A 22,133-nucleotide genomic window follows, 5' to 3' on the forward strand; every position below is an offset into this window, starting at 1 on the left:
CTGGGCCCAGGACAGGCCCTCTGAAATAATAACACATAGAAATTTGAAGTTGCTGACCCTCTCCATCTCTGATCCTCCGATGAGGACTGGCTCACAGACCATTATTTTCCTCCTCCTGAAGTCAATAAACAGCTCCTTAAACTTGCTGACATTGGGTAAAAAGCTATTGCTATGGCACCACTCAGCCAGATTTTAAATCTCCCTCTTATACTAAGATGAAGACAGTGTGTGTAAATCTTCTGGCAGGCAGGCTGCGAGACGGGGTACAAGCCAATGTTTGACTCCATTTCGTTGATTAAAGCTTTAATTGTGCACCAATTAAAGTGAATGTGTGATTGAAACATCTTAGTTGAAGAACAGACCACATTTTATGAGTAATTAAAGCAGAAAACCAGGTAATTGCAAAGGGTTCACAAACTTTTCTTGCAACTGTATACGTATTTACTATAATTGACAGTTTTTTCCCTCTATTATGTATTGCATTGTACTGTTACCGCAGTTAACAAATTTAACATATGCCGGTGATATTAAGTGTAATTCTGATTCTCTTCAATCATCATCCCTACTAAGCTCCCGCTCTCTAATTCCTATTAATCCCATAGGTGCAAGTTGCCTTGGCATGGGAACTTCCAATATGGCCAACTTCCACAATGTGTTGAGACTAAAGTTTACGTTTCTTTGAGTACAGTCAGCCCTCTTTATCCGCGAGGGATTGGTTCCGGGACCCCTCGCAGATACCAAAATTCGCAGATGCTCAAGTCCCTTATTCAACCTGTCTCAATGCAGTGGACCTTAGGACCCAGCGGAACCCCAGACCTTATTTAACCTGTCTCAGTGCAATGGACATTAGGACCCGGCAGCAGAGATCTGAATCTGCAGTGTTTCTGTTCACAAAAATAATCACAATCATGATTGAAAATAAAGTGGAAATAATAAAGTGATTGGAAAGAGGTGAAACGCCATCTGTCACTGGAAAAGCGTTAGGCTACGTTGGTCAACGATCGGAACAATTTTAAAGGATAAAGTGAGAAAGGCTCTGCCCTGATGAAAGCTACAATTATTACTAAGCAACGCAGTGGTTTAATTATTGGGTTTTGGGTTTTTGATCCTCCACATCAACCCAGCACGGCGGAGAGCGCTCTCGGGAGCAATCTGTCACTGGATCGAACTCGGGAATGGCCCGACGCTGAAACATAGGTTCTTAAGTGTTTTATATGCATAGAAAGGTAAAATATATACTATATACTAAGACAAACGTTTGACTAACTGACTCTAAATAATACTGGATGAACCTGCTCCGACTTACTTAGTAAGAGAACTTCCGATTTTTTTTCGATCGTGATCTACGATAACCTACGCACATCCTCCCGTATACTTTAAATCATCTCTAGATTACTTATACCTAATACAATGTAAATGCTTTGTAAAATAGTTGTTATACTGTATTGTTTAGGGAATAATGACAAGAAAAAAGTCTATGCATGCTCGAACAACAAGTGCTGGAAGAGCACTTCCAGGTTTTCGCGATTCACAGTTGGTTGAATTCGCACATGCAGAATTCGCGGATAAGGAGGGCTAACTGTATATGTAAATTGCTATTTACTGAAATTATTAGTTCAAATTTCTGTGTGTTGATATAGTGAAAGATCATTTTTATGCTGCAAAGCTTACAATAGTTCAGCTTCTATCTAATTCCATGTGCAGGCTCAAATATTTCACATTTCTGGGCATACTTAAAATGTCAGTTAAAAATTATGTACTTTCTTTTGAAATTTGTGAGAATTCTTCAGTATGACTGGTTGACCAATCTGCTTGATAGCATCATCACTGCAGAAAGTTTCTAAATCTGGTGACTGACAATTGATTTCAAGGAAGAGGAAAGCCATTACAAATAGGTCATCTGATCATTGTGGGCACTATTTTTTCCACTGTGAGAGCCCTGTAAAATATAAACCAATGATTCAGGCTTATGGCTAAATACTTGCTGAGAAAATTCCCTACTAACCATCTGATGTCTCCAATCAACTCAGGAAGGCAGCCTCAGTTTAACATCTTCCTTCCAGTCAAGATGGCGACTGCGTACAACATTCCTTTGGTTAACATCTTCTGGATAGATCATGAAACCATGTTTTTCACTTCTTTAATGTCTTTTATGCTTTCTTCTTGTCTTGAATGTGATTCTGGAACTGTTGGAGCCTGTGTTTTGCTGTTTGGAGATCATTTGAGTGCTTCAGCGTTCTGCAGTCTCCAAGAGAATTCCAGGATTCAAATGCAGCTTGAGCAAACCTCGTGGTGAGAAGGCTGCAGGATACCATGTAAGCCAATGTTTGACCCCATTTCACCGATTAAATTTGACAAGGGTGATTGAAACATCAAGGAGTGCGGAAGTTTGGAGATTGCTTGGGTGTTCCAGCTTGGGTGTAATTTATTATAACTTTTAATATATTGCACTATACTTCTGCCGCAAAACAACAAATTTCACGACATACAGTACGTTGGTGATAATAAAACAATTCTGATTGATGACTGAGTTTGGGAGTTGAAAGTTGTGGTCTCAAATTATTGCTTAAATTTAAAATCATTCGAATTCCATCTACTAATAATCAAACCCTCCGCTTCCTCCATAAACAGTTAAAATATTCAATTCATAACTGTTGGTAGTCAATGACAAAACACAGCTATAGTTCAGCGGAAACCTGATCTTCCAGCAATGGCTATGAATACTTCATGTGGGTTTCTGTATGGGCATGGGCATAAATAGAAGCAGAATTTTATTTTTTAAATAAAAACAGAAAATATTGGAAAAAGTTAGCTGTTCACATTGATAACCTTGCTTCAGGACCTTAAAGCTTGATTTTATTTCATCTGTTCCCAGATTCCATCTGATCTGTTGATTATTTCCAATTTCAGATTCCTATCACTGCAGATTTTTCACTTTTACACCATAGCATCTTAAGCAGAAAGCCTGGTCACCAGGGAAAGTAATGCAACATGACTCAACAAGGTTGGTAATACAGAAAGAATAAGACCACATTAATTAAACAGAAAGTGTCCAGAGTGCATTAAATTATAATGTATTTTTGATACAAGCATCGGGTAGGTTTTAATATAACAAGTATTACCACATGAATGATCACCAGTACAACTCAATTGCTTGTGAGTAACACTACCCAGAGTTAATGGTAACCTTAATACAGGCAGTTTGTCAATGCACACACCCCCATCTGGACAAGATGTCCAGTCAATCCAGTCAGATGCAATCCATGGTGCACTATTCATTACCCCTGACTTTTTAATAGAATCAGTTGGAGGGTATAATTGAAAGAAAATGTATACCAGATCACCTCTGCGTCAAACAGTCAACCCATAGAGATACCTTATGTACAGATACTCCTGAACCTAGTGTCACTTAATGTACATAAATCAGTCTATGCATATAAACTAATCTTACATATTTTATTTATTGTGTTTTTCATGCTGCATTGGATCTGGAGTAACTATCATTTTGTTTCCCTGCACATTTGTGTACTCAAGAAAGACAATGAACAATCATGAATATTGGTTCCAATCACTGTTTGCTAATCATGACTGAATAAGTGATTTCCAATATTCTCCATCTTGAGATCAATAGAAATCCCAGGAGACTAAATATTCAATTCTAAGGATTAGTAGTCCCAGTAATGTCAGTTTAAGAAGATCAACAAACAAAATGCTTGATTGCAATTTCTGTGGTTTCTTACTGATAAAACTAGCGATTCACAGAATTCACAAGGGTTTGTTTATAAACTCAACTCATTATCTCATCACTTTCTAAACAATGGAAAATTAGCATTACCAATTATAGTAAAGCATTTTTAATACATTAAACAGCTTAAAATGAAAGAAACTAGCAAGTTCAGTAATACTGTCTCTTAAGAATAAAGAAAATATTCCTTCTTTGTGTGGTCTGCCCCAATATGATTCAAATCCCACTCTATTTTATATTTAACTGCCATCAACTCTATCAAATAATAGTTCCCTACCACCTTCTCAGACAAGTGAAAAAGTACATAATTGCTCAGATGATTCCTGAAAATTAGCAAGAAGTTTCTTAAAATTTAATACATTTGTTCCATAAGTGACATTTGCAGAGGACAGCAAACATTAAGAAAATGTCTCAAGTCCTTCAATGGAGCATTATCAGACAGCATTAGGCACCAAAAGACTAAAGTGATGACCAAAGAGGTAGGTTTTAAAGGACATCTGATAATAATAGACATTTAGGAAGAGAATTCCTGATATTCTGGATGCATATCATATCAACTCCAGACTCCAATCCCATACTAATATGTCTGTCCTCAGCCTTCTCCACTGCCATGGCCAGGCTAAATACAAACCAAAAGAATGACACCTCATATTCAACTAGGGAAACTTGCAACCCAATGGTGTGAGCATTGAATTTTTCAATTGCACGTAACACACAACACTCACATCTATATTCCTTTCCAACACCTACTGGTCTTCCGTATCCCTTTGTTCACCATTTCCATTCCCTCCAACCCACCCACCAGCCCTATATTATCCTGATTAGTTACCCTCCCCAACCAGGTACAACCTGCTTATCATCTATATACCTATCCACTTGGCTTTTTTGTACCCCCTCCCCCCGGAAGGCAATAAGAACAAACAGCTATTCCTTTAACCATATTCAAATCTATAATAATTTCAGTCAATATTCCCTTTCAATATAATAGTTAGCAATCTGAACTGCAAAGTGCAGAGATCAGGTATTGTGCTCATCAGGGCTCACAACTGTACTGACTTCAGAATCCTCGGGAATGGAGAGTACAAGAGTCGAAAAGTTATGTTGTAGTTTTATAAGAGTCTGGTTAAGCTGCATCTGGAGTATTGCATAATTTTCTGATTGCCCATTACAGGAAGGATGTCAAGGCTTTGGAAAGGGTGCAAAAGAAGTGTACCAGGATACTGCCTTGATTAGAAGGCCTGCTATTGGAAAGGTTTGACAAACTTGGGTTCCATTCTATGGAACAGTGAAGGCTGGGGGGGGGGGGGGGAGAGACCTGATAGAAGTTTCTAAGATTATGAAAGGTATAGATAGACAGGCTATATATTTTTTTTCTAGGGTCTGAATGTCTAATACTAAAGGGCATGCATTTAAGCTGAGAGGGTAAGTTCAAAGGAGATATGCGGAGCAAGAGTTTTTTTTACACAGAGTGGTGGGCAGCTGGAATATGTTGCTAGGGAATATGGTGGGGGCAGATCAAAGTGTTTAAGAGGCCCTTAAGTAGGTGCATGGATGTGCAAACAAAGCAGAAGGTAGTTTAGTTAGGCGTTTAATTATTGGTTTAATTAGCTCAGCAGAACATTATAAGCCAAAGGGCCTGTTTCTGTGTTGTACTGCTCCATAAACACAAAGACAAAATTAACAATAATTAGCCATTTTTATAAATGATGAACAGATCTGTTTTCCTTGTAGTGAATGCAAACTACTTCAGTGTGCTTTGTATCATTAAATAAATAAATACTGGCTGGTATAACGCATGGATAACTTGAAAATCCATTTTAATTCAGCAATTCAGCAAGAATAAATCAGAATCAGGTTTATTATCACCAACCAGCATGTGACATGAAATTTGTTAACTTAGCATCAGCAGTTCAATGCAATACATAATATAGCAGAGAAAAAAATTATAAATAAATTTTTAAAATAATAATAATTAAATCAATTGTGGTATACGTATATTGAATAGATTTTTAAAACCTGCAAAAACAGAAACACTGTATATTTTTTTAAAAAGTGAGGTAGTGTCCAAAGATTCAATGTCCATTTAGGAATTCGATGGCAGAGGGGAAGAAGCTGTTCCTGAATCGCTAAATGTGTACCTTCAGGCTTCTGTACCTCCTACCTGATGGTAACAGTGAGAAAAGGGCATGCCCTGGGTGCTGGAGGTCCTTAATAATGGAAGCTACCTTTCAGAGACACCACTCCTTAAATATATTCTGGGTACTTTGTAGGTTAGTACCCAAGATGGAGCTGACTACATTTACAACCTTCTGCAGCTTCTTTCGGTCCAGTGCAGTGGCCCCGCCATACCAGACAGTGATGCAGCCTGTCAGCTGCTCTCCACAGTACAACTATAGAAGTTTTTGAGTGTGTTTGTTGACATGCCAAATCTCTTCAAACTCCGAATACAGTATAGCCTCTGTCTTGCCTTCTTAATAACTACATTGATATGTTGGGACCAAGTTAGATCCTCAGAAATCTTGACACCCAGGAACTTGAAACTGCTCACTCTCTCCACTTCTGATCCCTCTAAGAGAATTGGTATGCGTTCCTTCGTCTTACCCTTCCTGAAGTCCACAATCAGCTCTTTTGTCTTAATGACGTTGAGTGCCAGGTTGTTGCTACGGCACCACTTCACTAGTTGGCATATATCACTCCTGTACACCCTCTCATCACCACCTGAGATTCTACCAACAATGGTTGTATCATTAGTGAATTTATAGGTGGTATTTGAGCTATGCCTAGCCACACAGTCATAGGTATAGAGAGAGTAGAGCAGTGGGCTAAGCACACACCCCTGAGGTGCACCAGTGTTGATCTCAGCGAGGAGGAGATGTTATCACCAATCCGCACAGATTGTGGTCTTCCAGTTAGGAAGTCGAGGATCCAATTGCAGAGGGAAGTACAGAAACAGGCCCTTCAGCCCAACTGCCTCATCCAATCATGACTCCCACCTAACCTAGTCCCATTTCCCTGTATTTGGCCCATTTCCCTCTGAACCTTTCCTATCCATGTATCTGCCCAAATCTTTTTAAATGTTGTTGTACTTTTCTATACCTATTCTTCTGGCAGCTCATTCCATTAATGTATCACCTTCTTAATGAGAATTTGCCCCTCAGGTTCCTATTAAATCTTTTCCCTTTCACCTTAAAAATATGCCATCTAATTCCCCATAGTTGGGAAAAAGACTGTGCATTCATCTTACCTACAATGCCTAGAAAAAGTATTCAGCCCCACAATTATTTTCACATTTTGTTGTCTTATTTTCAAAAATTAAAATATACTAAAGTAGGATTTTTTGAGCTAATCTACAAAATATTGTCTATCAGGTCAAATCAAAAGAAAAATGGCAAAACCTGTCAACAATTGCAAATTAAAATTGTGAGACTGAAAGAGTATTCATCCCCTTTGTAATTACTACGCTGACTTTCCACAGGTGCAACACTGTATTTTATCTTACCAACTCACCCAATTTGTTGATAAAGAAAATTGGAGTATCACATGTTTGCAATGAATTCATAAGAATAAATACTCCCTCTCTCTGTCAAGTCCATCAGTATAGTGGATTTTCAACAGACCAAACCAAAATGAAGACAAAATAACATTCAAGACAAGTTAGGGAAATAATAATAGAGAAATGCAGATCTGGGGAAGGGTACAAGACCACCTCAAAGGTACTGAACATACCACGGAGCTCAATGTAGTCAATAGTAAAAAAGTGGGAAAAATATGAAATCACAGCCATACTGCCTAGGTCAGGCCACCCTTCTAAACTTAGTCACCGGACTTGTAAGAGAGGCGACTGTGATGCCAACAGTCACTCTGAGTGAGCTGCAGAAGTCAGTGGCTGCAACTAGAAATGAGGTTCATGGCTCCACTATCTCAAAGGCCTTGTATAGAAGGGTATTTATGGAAGAGAGGCAAGGAAGAAGCCCTGGCTAAAAAAAAAGCATATTTATGCCCATAAAGACTTTGCAAAGCATCACTTGGAAGATATTGTAAAGATGTGGAAAAAGGTATTGTGGTTGGATGAGACTGAAGTGGATTTTTTTGGCCTGAACACTAAGCAGTACATACTGCATAAATCTAATACTGCACATCAGCTAGGTAACACCATCCCTACTGTAAACTATGGTGGATGTAGCATCATGCTGTGGGGATACTTTTCAGAAGCAGGGAATGGAAATCTGGTCAGGATTGATAGGAAGATGAATGCTGTTAAGTACAGAGATTCTGGATAGAAATCTGCTAGCCTCTACCAGAAAACTTAAACTGGGGAAGAAGTTCATCTTTCAGCAGGACAACAACTTAAAGCACACTGCCAGAGTAAACCATGGAGTGGCTTCAAATGGAAATAATTGATGTCCTTGAGAGGCCCAGTTGAAGTCCTGAACTTAACCCAATCGAACATCTCTGGCAAGGCCTCAAGATTGCTGTCCACCACCATTCTGTAACTAACCTGGCACAGCTTGAACAATTTTGCAAGGAGCAATGGCCAAATCTTGCTCCATCACGTTGTGCAAAGTTAATAGAGACTTATCCAAAAAGACTACTGGCTGTACTACCTGCAAGAGGTTGTTCAAATAAGTACTGAGCAAAGGCGGATGAATACTTTTAAACTACTAACATTTCAGTTTATGTATTTTTAGTTTTTCATGCTTTACAATTTCCCTGTTTTTTGGCCTCTACTGTGAATAAAAGGATCATGTGATTCGCAAATAAAAATTCTCCATTAAATTGATCAAAATCGCTGGTTTTAATACTGAACAAAGCGTTGTGGGCTAAATACTTTCATAAGGCACTGTATGTCCTGAATAATTTATACACCTCTATGAGATCACCTTTCAGTTTGCTATGGTTTAAGGAATAAAGTCTTAGCCTGCCCAACCTCTCCCTCTAACCACGTCCAGCAACATCCTCATGAATCTTTTCTGCACTATTGCCAGCTTAATGGCGTCTTTCTTACATCAGGGTGACCAAAACTGAACACTATACTCCAAGTTCAGACTTATCGACTTTAATTTCCTGAGAATATTTACCCTCCTTCCAAAGCACTTTGAAACATCAAGTGCTGGTCAGTGCTTGCCCAGTTACACCACACTTCATCTACTTGCCTGTTTCATTCCCCAGGATTAGGTCTTGCACTTTCTCATCCTGAGTAGAACTGTCTGTGTATTGCCACAAAAAGCTCTCTTAAATGCACTTTAAAAATGCTTCATCTCATTCTTTCACACTAAGGAGATCCAGTTAATATTGGGGAAGTTGAAATTCCTTAATGCCACAGCAATTTTCCTCTTACACCTCTTTGTGATCTGCTTACTTATCTGCTCATGTCTCCTGCTAACTCTTGGAAGGCCTATATAGTGATCTCAACAAACTGAATGTACCTTTTCTTTTGGCCACATTTAAGGATAGTTCTCTTTCTATATTTTTACTAATATTATATAAATTGCATGGGTATAAATACAAAGTTCATAAGGATACAAGTAATATGAATTACATTACATTTAAATCACAGTAAGATGATCAAGGATAGTTCTAAGATATCTTCTATTACTGCAATGATGGGTCTTATTGATCAATAATGCAATGCCACACCTCTTTTGTTCTCCGCTCCATTGTGCCTGAAATATCTATATAAAATATTGGTTCTCTACTCTGTCTTCTCTACTCTCATGATTTGTCCTCTCAGTGCTTACTGTTTAGATATAAATATGGTCATTTGAAAGTAAGGTTATGAACTTCTAGCACCAACGCAATCTGTTCAAAATCTACTCATCAAAAATTATCACTGGCAATTTCATTTGTGCTGAAAATTCAAGTAATTTAAAATTTATTATAATAAACCAGACAGAACAAAATATATATGATTAATAACAATAACTTTATCCATTAATATTTCAAAATATCACTTTACTATACTTGAAGATTTTATTCTGAGTAGGACCAGCTAAGAAAAATTTCTTCAAAAGTGAAAACAAAATGCTGTTTACTGGCATAACCTCGTCAACTCTCAAATTCTGCGAAAGACCCAAGGAAAAATTAATGAAGGACTGATTGTATGGCATCAAAATAAAATAAGTTCAATTATTTTTTTTTAAGTCACTAAGGAGCAATTCAAAGTATAACAGTGCTTCTGGTTCAGCTCAAATTAGCAACACATTCATAGCTTCAGTAGGAAATAGGACCCATCGCCTCTGGTTTGTTTTCAAACTTTACACATACTTGGTGGGCTGGTACATAAAATTTATAAGCTCTCTGAAGATCCTAAGCCTGATAGATGACTCATTCACACTCCTGATATCAGCCAAAAAGTAGGACCAATACAATTGCTCTCACTGTCTGCTGTAAAAAAAAGGAAATGGAAATGGCTCTGATACACATCACCATTCTGCAAAGATCTTATGGATTAGTTTTGATCCCCTAAAGTTGAATAGAATTTATTCTTGACCATGAAAATCTAGAACTTGCTTCCTATGTTATTTCTTTACTCCCATTTCATGAGGCTGAAGAATCTAAAAGCTTTCTCACAGGCTGCTTTAAGACAGATTTTCCTTTGCCTATTAGTTATCACCACCAAGATAAAGGAAAAAATGGTCTAAAAGAAGTGAATAAAAAGGAACCAATTCAAATGATATCTTGACCACTAGTGCTTGCAAATATCACCTCATCAGAAATTACAGGAAGCTGCAGTGTTTTGTGAATACAACAACTTCATGTTAACTCTATCCCTACTCAGAAAGAATGCACCCATCAGATCTTGCCAACCCATATGTGAAAGGTTAATAGTTGATGAATGAAAATCTTAGTCTGGCAAGAGAAAAAGTGATGTCAATGATTATATAGATACGTCCAATAAAATGTTAATCTTGTATTTAAAAACTGTAATTTCCATAACTTATTTTCTCGGCAAATGTGCTGCATTACCACAACCATGATCAACCCACAGAAGCTTTACACAAATGATGCTGGTAAGTCCTAAATGCAAATATGGATGGGAAATTCAGAGAGTCTACCACATTGTGGTCAATTGCCCTACCCACTACTCTTCTCCTTTCCATTATGTTGAACCTAGCACTTAGCAAACTTGCACAGAAATAGAAATGTAACAGCAGATTTTTCAATTAGAGTCCAGCAACACTTATGTCCATTTCAAACATTTAAATTACCTCAGTTCACATTTCCACAGTGAGGGCAACTGACTCATTAAAAGGTTCTGTACTATAGCTTCATCCTAGACATTATATATAAAACTTTTGTACTCAGGCCAAAAATCATATCGCATTTTTAACATTAAGAATTGCAGCATAAAGCAGCACAATCAAGTAAAATAATTGCCTTAAGTATAACTGCTGGGTTATTCTTTCTCATTAATTGTCTTTATTTTAAAACTTTCTTTAAATCTGCATATTTATGTCCTGATGTTAATCAACGTGAGAATCAAAGTGATTTTCGACATTTAAACCTGCGAAACTTTACATTAGCTTTAATACAACCGCAAAAGAGCACAACGATCAGAGCAAACGGAGATGCTATATACTTCATCTCACATATTCCACTACATTTGCCTAATAAAAATCTGAACCTTGATAATTTCAATTAATCTGATATTCAAAGCACTTTACAAGAAATAATTACAAATTTATACTACACTGTGTGTGCAGAATGTTTAATGATTTTAGACTTAACTGGCCAGTTCTAATTTTGAGATGTTTTTCACCAAAATAGTTCTTAACCATCGACCACAAACACATTTTAAGCACTTTAATACTTACGTTAAACTATCCTTCAACCTTTTAAACTCAACAAAGTACAAACCAAATGTAAACATCCATTCAAGAATTAACCTTTTTAGGCCTGTCATTGTTTTAGTAAACCAGCATTGTTGTAGCTGCAACCCTATTCACTGTCACCAACACCCCAAGCTGTTATGGAGATGTTGTGCCCAAATTTGAATATAGTACTACATATAGAGTGAGAACTATACCCTGCTCTATACAATGTTACTTCATCTTTTATGTATTCCAATCTGGTAAAGATAAAAATTAGCATTGCATTAGCCTTTATGTAACATATTATACCTTTGATGAGTACACCTTCCAGTTAACAATTATTTTTGCTAGATTGGTTAAATGAGAAATCTAATACTTAATGTCTAATCCGTTTCTCGGCTAGATAAAGACAGATTCTTCTACTCTGTTATTTTTACCTCCTAATAGGATGAACTGACAATCTTGCATGAACCATATACAAGAAGTAATTTTCAAAATGTATCAAGAAAACGGATCAATTTATTTAAGGACAGCTGTGATTCCTTACAATGCTAGAAATCAAGAGATTAAAATATGTCTGAACATTTAGTTACAACTACATGTAAAAATGGTGAATGAACTGATTAGCCATTCTCCATCAAAAACAAGAAGCTTTTCAATAACCTTGCATAAATGTCATAATTAATCGGGAAACACAATTACTCTCTGGAGCAAGTCATCCTTATGCCCTGTGAATTGAAGTTCCTGTCCTACTTTTTCCCTAAAGTTTAGAACATGTATAGAAAAATGTTTGCATATTTCAGAAGAGATATTGTTTACAAATAAAAAACTTATAGCTCATATTTATATGTGTTAGAAATAGATAGTGTAGTGTCAGTAATTATATGCATTACAGTTTCTGTTTCACAATACATCACTTCTTCAATTCACAATTCTATATTCAATACCTACCTGGTTTCACTTGCATCCCTCTTCTCACGAACCTTCAGCCATTTCTTCAACAGGAAACGTTTTCGACGAGGGGAAGCACTTGGCGTCGAACAATTTGACCATGGAGTATCCTCATCGCTTGAGGGAGTGATTTCAATCGAAGGAAGCTGAAGGTACTCCTTGGCTATTGAGCCACAGTAAATACTGTTCACCATTTGTTCCTTCTCACTCTGAACATTCTTCCAACGTTTCATTTTGAAACGTTTTCTTCGAAGTGTTGGAGTTGATGATCTTGACCAGGCCACACTGACTGAAGATGAAATCTGTACAGCAGGAAGCTGCAGCATATCAGTCATTTCTATGATTTCAGCAAGATTCCTTTATGAGCCGTTCAACATAGTTCTAAAAACAGTCTTAAACAAATAATAATGAATGCACACCAAAGACACACCAGAAACTGGTAAGTGTCACCATGAAATCAATAGGAAAAATCAATGATTCATAGGGTTAGATCCAGTACCTTTCCAACTTACTTATCTGTGGTGGTCCTTTTAGGTAAAATAGGGCTTTGTGCAGTCAAACACTTCATATAAATTGAACTTAAGATTTTGGAAGTAGTTGTCTTTCTAGTTGTTCGTGAAATTGAAATAATATAGCTGGAACTTCTTTGCTGTCCTTTAGGCCTCCTGAATGGACAAACTGTCAGCAGCAAGCTATTAGTAGGCTGGACGACTACAGACCCAAACCATTTGAGTGCAGATACTGTAAACAAAAGTTAAAAACCAATCAAAATCACAATGGGAATAATATTGTTTATTTGAGCAGCAGCGGTTATGAAATCATTAACCACCAAATTTCAGATCTGCACAAGACCATCATGGTCTCAATTATTTTACACAACTTTTCAAAATGTAATTTTAATACATGCAGATTTGGAGAAATATTTAAAAATGTGACTAACCAGACTGCATAGATACTGTATGCATCCACTAAACCACTTAAACATACAGTACATAAATGAGAATTGAGTAATTAGTCATTAAAAATTTATTACAACTCATATTTATAATATATTTGAACATTTTGAAGAAACAACACAATTCTTTGCTGACATACCAGTGTTGTGATTCAAAATTATTGAAGTTTTTTTTATTCATTGTGTGTGTATGTTTGGTTGGTGGGGAGGTGAGGGCGTGCAGGGGAATACTGAGACATTTTTTAAAACACTCACTTGAAACTTTTTTAAAATATTATTTCAAAACAATTGAATAAAATATATAAGTGAGCCTTAATTAAAACAGTTGTACATGCAAGGAGAAAATTTTCTGGATTTTTGATCTTCCTCAAGATAGTATGCAAAATAATCCCTATTTGAATATGTCCTCTTGCCGAGAAAATACTTATCTATGTAGGGCACAAGACCATGAAACTGAATCAATCCTCAAAATAAATAAAATCTACAATAATGAAAACATTAGACTGAGATGAGGATAACCAACAACGTTCCAAGACTAAGACTGAGACATTTCACTGACAGAGGATAGATGTGCAAATGAATAAACATGACCAGGATTTTATATTAGGTTTATTCTCTCAGCTATATTGAACATTGGATACCGCACTTCATGACGTGCAAAAAAATGTTGCATTCCCAAAATGGCAGTCTCAGAAAGAATAAGCAAACAACTTAATCCGCATTTGGAATGTGCATGTTAATTCTCAAAGTTTGCAGCAATGCTGAACTAAAAGAATTCCCATCATTGAAATACAGTATGCTCTCAGACATCTGGCATCCAAGGGGAATGGGGTTGCCAGTAGCAAGAATATGCTTGTGTTATGAAAATTGCTCAAAAATTTACTCTATATATCACACTAACATTCTATCATAACCTTTGGGAAGAAGCACATGGCTTTGTGATTTTCATAAAGTTTCTTTGCTCTTTCAACTGGCATTAGCCCTGAAATACAAATGCTCTCTGATCTCCTTAAGGAATATCAGTTATATAAAGCATGATCCAGATCAACAAGCTTCGCTGTATGCATTATATACATTTAACCTTTTATCCCTTTAAGTTTAGGAAGAACTCTTCAAATTTTCCACTTTGTGATTTAATGCCATGAATTATTGAGGGACCGATGTTGGATTTGTTCTCAGAACAATTTTCACCTTTTTCCAGTCTAACATATTTACATTTTCTGTTTCAACATGCTTCTACTTTGTACATTTACTGGGAGTGTTCATATCTGACACAGTGGATAGTTGAGTAAAGTAGCTTATGGAACACAACTGGAACAAACTACAACCTGCAATCACATAAGGGGCTGAAGTCAAGCTGCTGTGTTGCAGGTTGATGGGAGGTAGAATTATGTCAGAACCCAGAGTGCCAAATTTAAATTTGAAAAAAAATTATGAAATTGCTTAACGTTCCAGCTAACTTTTGCCAGCTGAATGAGAATTCCAGATGAACAAGAGCTTACTGGAATTGCATTCTTTCAAAAGAGTAACATGCAAGTCCAAAACTCAACGGAGAAAGAAAAGGCTTTATAAATGCGCATGATAAAATTGTAGGATCAACAGCACTTACAATCCCCATTTCCAGAAAAGTTGGGATATTTTCCAAAATGCAATAAAAACAAAAATCTGTGATATGTTTATTCACGTGAACCTTTATTTAACTGACAAAAGTACAAAGAAAAGATTTTCAATAGTTTTACTGACCAACTTAATTGTATTTGGTAAATATACACAAATTTAGAATTTGATGGCTGCAACACACTCAACAAAAGTTGGGACAGAGGAATGTTTACCATTGTGTTACATCACCTTTCCTTTTAATAACACTTTTTAATCATTTTGGAACTGAGGATACTAATTGTAGTAGATTTGCAATTGGAAATTTTGTCCATTCTTGCTTGATATAAGACTTCAGCTGCTCAACAGTCCGTGGTCTCGATTGTCTGATTCTCCTCTTCATGATGTGCCATACATTTTCAATAGGAGATAGATCTGGACTGGCAGCAGGCCAGTCAAGCACACGCACTCTGTCTACAAAGCCACGCTGTTGTAGCCCGTGCAGAATGTGGTCTGGCATTGTCCTGCTGAAATAAGCATGGACGTCCCGGGAAGAGACGTCGCCTTGATGGCAACATATGTCTCTCTGAAATCCTAATATATGCCTCGGAGTCAATGGTACCTTCACATACATGCAACTCACCCATGCCGTGGGCACTGATGCACCCCCATACCATCACAGATGCTGGCTTTTGCACCTTTCGCTGGTAACAATCAGGATGGTCGTTTTCATCTTTGGCACGGAGAACCTGACGCCCGTTTTTTCCGAAAACTAGCTGAAATGTGGACTCATCTGACCACAGCACATGGTTCCACAGTCTTTCGGTCCATCTGAGATGAGCTCGGGCCCAGAGAACTCGCCGGTGTTTCTGCATAGAGTTGATGTATGGCTTCCTCCTTGCGTAATACAGTTTCAAGTTGCATTTCTGGATGCAGCGATGGACTGTGTTAAGTGACAATGGTTTTCTGAAGTACTCCCGAGCCCAGGTGGCTATAATTGTCACAGTAGCATGACCGTTTCTTAGGCAGTGCCGCCTGAGGGCTCGAAGATCACGCGCATTCAACAGTGGTTTCCGACCTTGCCCTTTACGCACTGAGATGTCTCTGAATTCTCTGAATCTTTTCACAATATTATGTACTGTAGATGTTGAAAGACCTAAATTCTCTGCAATCTTGCGTTGGGAAATGTTCCTTTTCAACTGACTAACAATTCCTCACGAATTTTGGCACAAAGGGGTGAGCCATGACCCAACTTTGATGGACGCTACTTTTATACCCAGTCATGATACCTCACCTGCTACCAATTAGCCTGCTTAATGTAGAGTCTTCCAAACCGGTGTTACTTGAATATTCTGTGCACTTTTCAATCTTATTTTAACTCTGTCCCAACTTTTGTTGAGTGTGTTGCAGCCATCAAATTCTAAATTTGTGTATATTTACAAAATACAATTAAGTTGGTCAGTAAAACTATAGAAAATCTTTTCTTTGTACTTTTGTCAGTTAAATAAAGGTTCACGTGAATTAACATATCACAGATTTTTGTTTTTATTGCATTTTGGAAAATATCCCAACTTTTCTGGAAATGGGGTTTGTATTAATAAATGCCAAATCTACACATTGAAAACTGCATAATGGTACAACACATGATACACTAATTTTCTGATAAAGCATATTGTAGTCTTCTGGATTCAACATACATACATACAACTAGTTTAGAAAATTAACAATTCCAGCCATTTCATATTTAATTTCTACTTTTCACTTTTATCATCTTTCATAATAAAGTTTAATGACATTTAGTTTGTTCCCCTTTACACTTGCGTATTGGAACCTTGATTGTGTTTTGGGATATAAAACTAACAATAATTTTATTTTTAATTAGGCTAATGGAAAATTTAAGGTGAGGCTATTCTTAAAATAAGAACAACTCACATAAATGACTTTGGTGAGAAAATTTGCTGTGTGAAATTTCTTTGTAATAAGCAAAATTTTAATATCATAAGCAACCAAGTTACCCATAACTCACCCAGTATAACATCAGCTTAAATCAGCTGATTATAGATTTCATTTAAACAGAATTATTTGTTATTAAAGAATTTTCTAAGATATTTGAAGTTATTCCTTGTAATAGTTCTGAACCAAAGGCACAGCAGTTGTCATCTCATTGGCTCTTCACTCAACCCTGGAACATCTGGACAGCAAAGATGCATACATGAGGATGCTCTTTATCGATTACAACTCAGCATTTAACACCATTATTCTCCTCAAACGTCATCAATAAGCTCCAAGGCCTTGGCTTCAATACCTCCTCATGCAATTAGATCTTTGATTTCCTCAATTGTAGACCCCAGTCAGATCGGATTGGCAACAACATCTCCTCCATGATCGCCATCAGCAAAGGTGTACCACAGGGCTGTGTGCTTAGCCCCCTGGTCTATTCACTTTACATCTATGACTGTGCATCTAAGCACAGCTCCAATGCTATATTCAAGTTTGTTGATGACACCATTGTTGTGGGCCAAATCAAAGATGATGATGAATCAACATATAGGAGGGAGATTGAAAATCTGACTGAGTGGTGCCACAACAACCTCTCATTCAATGTCAGCAAGAGCTGACTATTGACTTCTGGAGGAGGTTCATGAGCTAGTTCCCATCAGAGTATCAGAGGTGGAGAGGGTTAGCAGCTTTAAATTCCTGCTTGTTACTATTTGAGAGGATCTGTCCTGGACCCAGCACGTTAGTGCAGTTGTAAAGAAAGCATGTCAGTGCCTCTACTAATTTAGGAGTCTGCGGGGATTCTGCATGACATCTAAAGCTTTGACAAACCTCTATAGATGTGTGGTGGAAAGCGGTGATTGCATCACAGCCTGGTATGGAAACACCAATGCCTTTGAACAAAAAATCTTACAAAAGGTAGCGTTCAGCCCAGTACATCACGGGTAAAGCCCTCCCAACCACTGAGCATATCGTAGGAAAGCAACATTTATAATCAAAGATCTTCACTACCCAGGCCATGCTTTTCTCTTGCTGCTGCCTTCAGATAGAAGGTACAAGAGCCTCAGGATTCACACCACCAGGTTCAAGAATAGTTTCTACGCCATAGCCACCAGGATCTTGAACAAAGAGGTTAACTACACTGACTTGCCAATCCACTGGAAATGCTTCCACAACCAATGATCTCACTTTAAGAATTCTTTATGTCATTATCTCATGTTTTTGTTGTTTATTACTATTTATGTTTGCATTTGCACTGTTTGTTGGCTTCTGCATTCTGGTTGATATTTCACTGATCCTGTCATAATTTACTTTTCTATTGATTTGTTGAGTATACTCACAGGAAAATAATTCGTAGGGTTGTATATGGTGACATATTTGTACTTTGATAATAAAATTTACTTTGAATTTTTTAACTTTGAACCAGGAAGATAACAATCAGAATGAAAGTTTGGTAGACTAGATAATAGAATTCTCTTCCAGACATCCTGCCACATAAATGAATTGGCAATAGAGAATATACACAAAGGAAAAATGTTTTAAAATTAACATTCAACTGAAGGCAGTTTATACATAAACAGAATTCCAAGTACCAATAGAAATGAAAAGATTCACAATCTGTTTGGAAAACAACATCTCTGATTAATTTGACCCATTGAGTATGGTAATTATTCTACAGTCCAGCATATATTCCAACTGCTGCAGGACACAACATTTTTACAACTTTCTATCAAAAAATACAACAAATCCCAAAACAAGATTCCTCTCTAACTTTACTCCCCTTGCTGATATATTTCAGAATGCATCATCTCATTTAGCAAAGAAATAGAATAGATATTGAAACTACCACAGAAAATATAAGAAACTAGTGAATACATCTACAATTGAGCTGAGGAAAATGCTTCAAGAAAGAAAAGGAACCCAAAGGTATAAACCAATAACCCCCTCTCCTATTCATCATTCTGAATCGATATTGGATAAATCCCACATACTTTATATGCAGTGTTTTTCTTTTCCAGTTACTCTTCTGTTGCTACCTCATGTTACTTGGTAACCTAATTATTCTGTAAGTTACTAAACTACCTGAGATTCTCACATCAATCAAGGATTACTTTACAGACTCCAAAATAACCACACACAAGTTTTCAATCCTATTCAAACCCTACCCTTGCTGACAACTCATGATTACCTTCTTGCCTTCTCACTGAAGATCTAATTTCTGTGTACAACTACCTACAGTGTTAGAGATGTAGAAGTAAATTCTTACACCAAGGAGACCTCTTCTACTTTGAGGATGCCGTACTTGCATTACTTTCCAATAGTTCACAGCTACATATCATCTCATGGGCATCACATTGCACAGAGACCTAAAACTACAGCCCTAAAAGTAATTTACTACCTAAACTATTTGACGGTAGAGAACATAATCTATTCACTCGCACAGCAATTGGCTTCTGCAAGTATGTTTACATTCAAGCTATTGAGAACCAAAAATGTGTTACTAAATAGAATGATATGGTGTCACTGAGCTGCTGACTAGGATCTGGTCTTCTTATGTGTTCCATTAGAGTTAAAACACAACCAACAAGCTGATGGAAAACATGTGTTCTACTGGCAGCACTGAAATTTAAATGAACCAAATGTCAAGGAAGAGAGCTTATTGGTAAAGGAGCTATTAATGTTTGACAACTTACTCATTTAATAATAGTTTTAGGCAGGAGAAATCCCATGTACCAACCAGCCCACTTCTCTGGTGCTCCTTAAATTTAAATTAACGAAAAAAAGAAAAATAATAGCTTGTTCAACAACCCATCCTGGAAATTTATACAACACGGAAAGCACAGATTAGAAATTTGAACTTCTTCACTGACATTTTTTTTCAGTGTTACAGCTAAATTGTTACTTTATCCAGAGTAATGATGGTGCTAAACGGTGACTCCTTTGCTTGCATCTTCAGAAACAGCTCTATTTCTATCTTTAATATCTCTATTTTTCCCTTTCAGGGTTCTTTTGAAGACCCTGACCTGAAGTTATATGCTGACTTCGGTTCTTTGCGGGAATGGGACCCACTCTCAGGGTTTCATAACTGGCCGTTGTTCAGCATGCCAAGGGCTCAGCCTAGGAGTCCAGCTCAGATTTGGATGCCTAGGACCTTGGGGCTCTGGAGACGGGTCGAATGAGGGTCGGTGTCACGGCAGAAGACCCGTGTGTCGTCAGGGAAGTTGAAATATCTACAGCTGTGTGACTGGAGACCCGAGATCTTTAGGCACAGAACTTGAAAAAAGTAACGTAAGGGACTTATAACATCGTAAACCAGCGAGTTGTTTGTTATGTCTCCCCGCCTGCTGGGAAAACAGAGACACCCCCTTCTCCCTTATTAGGGAGAGAGAGAGCCTGTGGTATGTCATATACTGGGTGAAATGTAAAGTCTTTGCAGCAACTGCAAGTCTGTATCTTTGCTATTGCTCAGTGGCGGGTGCCGATGCTTTTTTTTGCCGGTGGGGGAGGGGGGGATTGTTGCTTTCTGCCATTTATGCATGGGAGGGAAGCTGGGGGGGGGGACTTCGGAGTTCTAACATTTAACTGTCAATTCTTTGGGGCACTCCTCTGTTTTCGTTGATGGTTGCGAAGAAAAAGCATTTGAGGATGTATATTGTATACATTTCTCTGACATTAAATTGGACCTTTGAACAGATCACAATTTCATGATGAATCGCTCCATCAGTGGGATTCACCCTCAAAATTCCAATCATGAATAATGCTTTTGAAGATGATGAGTCAAATTCTCAGTAGCTGGCTCCGGTAGATCTCCTCTAATTCTCCATCTGCATTCCTTCCAGACCTCCCATAAATCTCATGGAGTACATAAGGACGCCCCTATCTTGTAGCATGTTTTAGCACTTAAAATATTGAACTCAAATATACTTCAGAAGAATTTTAACTCCACCCAAATAGTAATGGTACCCCAATGGTATCTTGCTTTGTGTGGGCACGATGTGTGCTGGAAGCCTGTTGCAAACCCCTGCCCTAGAAGCCTGTTTTACGTAACTATTACAAATGTCTTCCAGAAATTTACAAATATAGACATAATCTACAGCCTTCACTATCTTCTAGTCACTGTCAGCTCTTTAAAGTAGTATAATGTTTATAAAGCTCACCTTCCTTCCTCAAATATGTTGCTGACAGTCTTGAGAAAAGGGAGGTTACAATGAAAATAAGGAGAGGGCAAATGGAACTGATGTCATTGCCCTTCTGGGATCTGGCATGGACCCAGTAAAAGAAAAAAAATTGTTGACCCTTTAAATCCACTTGTTGATTTTCTCATTACCTATATTCTGTAATATAATCTGAATGAGTATTACCTATGGCAATGACACAGCTGCCCTCTTATTTCTATGTCAAGTGTCTGTAGACAAAACGCAAATATTTGAAATAGTAGACAGAACAATTTGATGATAATCATTAACAGTCCTAAGTTCAGATCACACATGTTCACAGAGAGAATAGTAACAAAATTGCTGTAGTTCTCAACTGCTTTGAAGTTTATTAGATTATTTTATCTCATTGCCCAAAAAATATGATAATACCAAAATAGTTACCAGCTTTGTGGAATTATTCCTGTTTTTCTCCATTTAATTTCAATTATTTAACAAAAATACTAGCGTTGTCTCTAAATTAACTTAGCTGAATGCAGTCTGTGGTGTTGCATGCTTGTCTTCAAATCTGACTTATTCTTTATTTTGTATTTTAGTTGCCCTAATGTTCTTTTGGACTTCTTCCACGATCATAATTTCCTTTTAATAACCTCACCAGTGAAATTAAAAGCAATTTATTCAGAATCCTTGCTTCAGTTTTACCTTAGTCTTATCTTGCTTTTTCCTTATTTCTGTATTTGACATATTTCTAAATATATTGATACTTTCATTTTATCTGCCGCTTCCCCAATTGTTTTTAATCTTTTTCCTAAATTAATTGTTCCTTTTGCCATTATTGTTTCAATGTATTTACACCACTTTTGCCAAGGTATAATTTTAACTTCCCTGCAAGTTCATAGAAAATTTTCAATTCAGCAACAGTC

The 22,133-nt window shown here is 37.2% G+C and overlaps 1 protein-coding gene across 1 annotated transcript in view; it reads right to left on the reverse strand.

Annotated features, from left to right (window-relative positions):
• The window catches only part of LOC140716830 (protein Aster-B-like), a 440,998-nt gene that overhangs the window by 356,659 nt on the left and 62,206 nt on the right, over positions 1 to 22,133 (reverse strand). The window contains exon 4 of the mRNA XM_073029779.1: positions 12,508 to 13,248. Coding sequence (XP_072885880.1) covers positions 12,508 to 12,842 — 335 coding nt within the window. The 5' untranslated portion in view covers positions 12,843 to 13,248. The remainder of the gene's footprint in view (positions 1 to 12,507; positions 13,249 to 22,133) is intronic.

The sequence above is a fragment of the Hemitrygon akajei genome, chromosome 26, assembly GCF_048418815.1.
Source record: "Hemitrygon akajei chromosome 26, sHemAka1.3, whole genome shotgun sequence".
Classification (NCBI taxonomy): Eukaryota; Metazoa; Chordata; class Chondrichthyes; order Myliobatiformes; family Dasyatidae; genus Hemitrygon; species Hemitrygon akajei.